General features: G+C 65.2%; 1 protein-coding gene across 1 annotated transcript; it reads right to left on the bottom strand.

Moving 5' to 3' along the window:
- Positions 1-534: 534 nt before the first annotated feature.
- Positions 535-1,434, bottom strand: LOC125118155 (PWWP domain-containing DNA repair factor 3B-like). The gene has a single exon (XM_047764282.1). The coding sequence runs from the start codon at positions 1,432-1,434 to the stop codon at positions 535-537; it is 900 nt and encodes a 299-aa protein (XP_047620238.1).
- Between the last annotated feature and the right edge of the window lie 3,755 nt (positions 1,435-5,189).

The following is a 5,189-nucleotide window of genomic DNA, read 5'->3' as shown; positions in this document are numbered from 1 at the left end:
CTTCCCGGCGGTGTGTCGCGGAGAGAACGGGCAGCCCCCAGGGCGTCTCTGTAAAAACAGAGCCTAGAGGTGAGAAGCCACCCACCGCGGCTTGGTTGCCGACCCCAGGGCCAGGGCCTTGCGGAGACGAGACGTAAGGGAGCGTGCGTCCTCTTGTAAAATGCGAGGTGTGGTCCAAGGCAGGGTTCTGAAAAGATCTGGAAACGTAGACGTGCGGGCCAGCAGAGGAGGGCGCAGGCGCCAGCGAGCCGTGAACAGGCCAGTGGCGGGAGGCGCCGGGGCCGGGGCGGGGGCCGAGAGAGGAGGCGACCCCGGCAGGCCCAGGCAGCCGGGACGGACCCAGGGGGAATGCGGCACCCTGGCGAGGCCTCGGCAGGGGCTTCCGGGAGGGGGGTGCGCGCCAGGGAGGCCGGAGGGATCGTGGGTGTCCTCGAGACGGGGCGGCCACCCACACGAAGGGGGGGAGGGTATGGCTGCGGGGTCTCCCTGCTCAGCTGGCGGGGGTGGGGTGGGGTGGGCGCCACAGGGGGAGAGTCATTTAGCCCTGAGCCTCCTGGCGGACCTCTTGCTGAGCTCCCTCAGGACCTTGCGGTCAAAGAGCTCCTTCTCCCGGTAACGCACGGGGGGCCCCTGCAGGTACTTTTGCTCCGCCTGCTTGTAGTCCAGTCCGTCCAGGGCGGCGATGGAGCAGATGATTGCTTCGGGCAGAAGGACCTCCAGGACGAAGCTCACCTTGTCGTCCCGGGTCAGAGCCAGCACGTTCCTGTCTATCTCCCGGTAGATGTCTTGCAGGTGTCTCACCACGACGTCCAGCTGATCGTCGTCCTCCAGGTAGGTCTCCACGCAGATCACGTACCTGCCCGACCTGAGAAACGATGCCAGCCACCTGGAGCGTTTCCTGCCTTTGACGATGTCCAGGAGATGGGGGTCGGCCCCCTTCCTCCTCACGATGAAGTCCACCAGCTTCTGGTTGGCTCGGTCGCGGGCAGCCCGCATGCGGTCCGGGAGGATCTTCCTCCCGCCCAGGGCGGCCTCGTCCTCGGAATCCTCCAGGTCGGCGTAGTTCACCTTCGGGAAGTCCACGCGCAGGGGGCCCTCCTGGATGGCTCTCCTCAGCGGGTAGCTGCAGTCGGCGGCGAAGTAGTCCAGGAAGGAGCCCGCAAAGGAGCCGCGGCCCAGCCCGTCTCGGTAGTGGCAGATCAGGGAGAAGCACCAGTTCACGCCCTGCCCGTACACCTTCCGGGCTCGCTCCAGCAGCTTCTCTCGCCCTGCACAGTCCAGGTGCTTCAGCCTCCGCAGAGGGACGCGGATGCCGCTGCTCTCCCGGGGCATGTCGGCCTCGATCAAAAGCACCCTGGCGGTCTGCTCTGCCGGGCTGACGCTCTTCACCACGGCTGGCCAGAACGGGTGGTTTTGAAACTTGAACCAGACCATCGTCCCTCTTTCAATGGCACACGGCTCGGGCGGCAGAGCCCTGCCGGCCGGCCGGCCCGCTCCCCGGCCCACGCCCTGCTCTCCGGCGCCGGGGGCGCTGCCAGCCTTGGAGGCGAGCGAGCTTGGAGGGTCTCGCCGCGCTTCCCCCGCCCTCTGCTGCCTGCCGCTTCCTCTTCCTGCTGGCCCGACGCACGGAGGAAGGCCGCCTGGTGTTAGGGGCCCCGGAGGGTGCTGCCGCACCCTCCAAGCCTGGATCCCGGGCGCTGGCCCCGGCGGCCTGGCCTTTCCCAGCAGAGCTAGGACGCCCACGGGAGACAGCCGGGGTCTCTGGGCAGAGGCCCCGCGCCGCCTCCTTCAGAGCCTTGGGTCTGGGCGGGCCGCCTCCGCCTCTGGCCCCAGCACCCTCCTCCTGGGCTGGGCGAGGCCAGGTCCAGCCTCTCGAGGTGTCCTGCCTTCCCTTGCCCCCCTTCTCGTGGGCGTCTTCTGACCGTGCCAGGGCGGGGGGGCACGGGCTGGAGCTCCCTGGGGGTGCCGTCTGCATTTCCCCTGGGCCGGGGGCGACGGCCGCGTGCCCCAGTGACTTGTCGCCGCCGCTGCCGCTGCCGCCGCCGCCGCCGCCGCCTCTGCTCTCTGAAGGTACCGAGGCGGCTGTGGGCTCTCTGCTCTTCCTGAGACGCCCCGGCAAGTTCCCTTTGGGCGCCCGGCACTTTCTACGAGGGCGCTTGGGTGGAGATGGTGCCATGGCGTCTGCGTCCCCGGCCCCGCTCTCTGGGCCAACGCTGCCCTGTCTCTCCGAAGCTCCCGGGCCACTGTAAGCGCCCTCCTGTAGGCTGCTTCCTGGCCCGGCAGGGCGCTGGCCTTCCTCTGCCGGGCAGCTGGTGAGGAGGCCATGGATTCGATCCGAGACTCGCTCCGGGGCCTCTCGTCTGGGCTTTTCACTCTGATCTTCTTGCCTGCTGAGAGGGTCTGGGCTTCCAGAGCTCAGGCCCGTCTCCCCTTCTGTTTGGGCGAGGGCCTGGACCTGGACGACAGCACGGCTGGCCCAAAGCGGGCCTTCCAGCTGCACAGGACGCCCTTGGCCACCATCGTGGGCGTTCGACTTGGGTGCCGGGAGGTAATTAGCGGAGGCCAAGCGGCCTGGCCGTCACACCCGCAGCCGAGGCAGGTCTTCCTTCAGCAGGGAGGTTCCTCTCCACACCTCGATGCCGAGACGGGGACTACAAAGCATTCCAGCGTGGGTGGCCGGTCCTTCTCTGCCCCCACCTCCGAGGGCCACGGGAGCCCCTGTCCTGAGGGGACCAGACACGGGAGAGGCCTGGAACATGGGAAAGGAAAAGAGGAAACCTATCAGGAGGAAAGTCCCTCGCGAAAGTAGAAGCATGTTGGTCAGAGAGAACGGGTGAGAGAGAAAGCAGAGCCACACACGGGGTGTGGATACCCCGCAAGCACGTGGGGAAACCCTAGGAAGAGGCGGGAGGAGATGGATCGCCCTCCAAACCCAGCGTCTGCACATCTTGGTTGCTGCTGTCTAGGAAAGAGCAGGGGGGGGTGTGTGTGTGGGGGGGGGTGTGGGGGTGTGTGGGGGTGTGTGGGGGGGGGTGTGTGTGGGTGTGGGTGTGTGTGTGGGGGGGGTGTGGGTTCTCGTAGGCCCGATCCCATTTGAGTCATCGGATGTCCTGTGCCCTTTGTCGTCCTTGGGGCCTGTCCTAGGGGATCGCGTCCCTTTGTCTTTTCTGGGGTGCTCGTGCCCCGCTGCCCGCGCAGCCGGGGGAGCCAGAGGTGACCTCCGGCCTACAGGTCCTGGGGGTCGGTGCAGCGCCACGTTCAGGAGCCCGGGTTTGGAATCCAGAGGTTCCTGGAGAGCCCACTGCCCATGGAGCATTTAGGGGCACGGGGAACGCTTACCCAGGGCCGGGAGGATCATGGTGGGTGTGGTTCCGAGGCAGGATCCGTGGATTCCCGCACGCCGACCGCTTGTCCCGCAGGCCCTTCACCCTGCTCTGGGCTTCTGAAGTGCACTGCTGGCCCGGGGATCAACTGGCGTCCAAGGCAGAGACCCAGGCCCTCGGCACCACTGCCAGGGAGCTCACAAAAGGGCAAAAGCAGGTAGGACATCAAGCCGGGCAAACGGGGATGGGCTCGGCACGCCCCCTCCCCCACGTGCAGGTGGCCCCTGCATGCCACTCTGCAACAGGAAGGCTGGTTAAATCTCACGGAGAACGCAGGAGACCTGTGTACCGTCTTCCCTCGGTTGCACCTCGAAAGGCCTGCACCTCGTCAAGCCACTGAGGTTCTGCTGGTCCCTCCGGCTGCCGAGGCGTGGCAACAACCACTCTCGTGATAGCCACGGCCTGGCCCGGACACATGGATGGAACAGCAGCAGGCGCCAGAGAACCCAGATGGCCAAAGCCACCTCGCGAGAGAAGAGCAGAGCTGGAGGGACCACGCCCTCCGACTTCCTCTCGCTTCGGACCGCACCACAGGGCTGTGGCCAGCAAAACAGCATGGTGCTGGCACCCAGACAGACCCTTAGGTCGGTGGAACAGGCTGGAGGGGGCTGAGGAACACCCACACCCAGCGGGGCCGACTCATCCGTGACGGCAAAGGAGGCGGAGCAAGCCTAGACGGCGGCGGGGAAAGGCCAGCCTCCTCCGCAAGCAGCGCCGGGACACCCGGACAGCTCCATGCCAAAGATTGCGACCGGTCCCCTTTCTCACAGCCTCGACGGGATGAGCTGCAATTGGACTACAGGCGGAAGCGTCAGCCCCGAAGCCATAAGCCTCCTAGAAGGCCACCCTGGGATCGGCAGTGGGTTTTCCCGGTGGGGCAACAAAAGCACGAGCAGTGAGTGAACCCAGCGTCCTGCCCGAGGCTGCACCGTACAGCGTAGGAAATGCAGTCCGTAATGGTAATAGGGTAGTACCTCTGCGTGGTGGTAGACGGTGGCCAGGCTTATCGTCTTGGTGATGGATCAACACATCGAATCACCATGCTCGCCGCCTGAAACCACTATCATTCTGCATGCCCACTGTAATTTGGTAAAAAGAGGGAATAGCAGCTCTCTTTCTGGGGGGCGGTGTGTCTGTGCGTGTGTGTGTGTGTCTGTGTCGTGTGTGTGTCTGTCTCGTGTGTGTGTGTGTGTGTGTGTGTGTGTGTAAAGGCAACTCGGGTCTACAGTGTTAGTGCGTTTTGGGGCTTCTAAACTCACACCAAGCGGGCTTTCGGAGACTGTGAAACCACGTGGAGAGAGGTTTAGACGGGAGACCCCGCGCCTGTGCAGTAGCCGTGAGCAGGTGCTCGCTCTCCACATCGCGGTGATGGGTTTCCCGCAGAGTTCCCACGCATCCCTGGCACAGCTGCCCACGCAGGTGAGCAGGGGCGACGTTTCCCCCCTCAAGAGCCTATTTCGTCGCCCTTTCATGGGAATGCCTGCCCTTTGCACCCCTTCTCTGACTCTCCTTGCAGCCTGGACGCCCCGCCCCTTCAAAACTTTGCTGAAAGAAGTGCCCCCCCCCCACGTCGAGGGGTGCAGTGCAGAAGGCGCAAGGGTCCTCCATCCCTCTCTTCCCACCCAGAAACGCGCTGTTGACAGGATCTGCGTTTCTGTGGACCTTGCACCCGTGCGGATTATCCCGCACTGACAGGCTTCGGTTCATCCACCACCGGTGCCCAACGGCGCGTGTCCTAACGGGACATGTTGTATTTCCCCGACTGTGCGACGTGGTTCGCGTGGACTCCGAGCTAAACATCTCACC

Source organism: Phacochoerus africanus, chromosome X, assembly GCF_016906955.1.
Source record: "Phacochoerus africanus isolate WHEZ1 chromosome X, ROS_Pafr_v1, whole genome shotgun sequence".
Lineage (NCBI taxonomy): Eukaryota > Metazoa > Chordata > Mammalia > Artiodactyla > Suidae > Phacochoerus > Phacochoerus africanus.
Note: the sequence above shows the minus strand (reverse complement) of the source record. Positions and strands in the feature narration are given on the sequence as shown.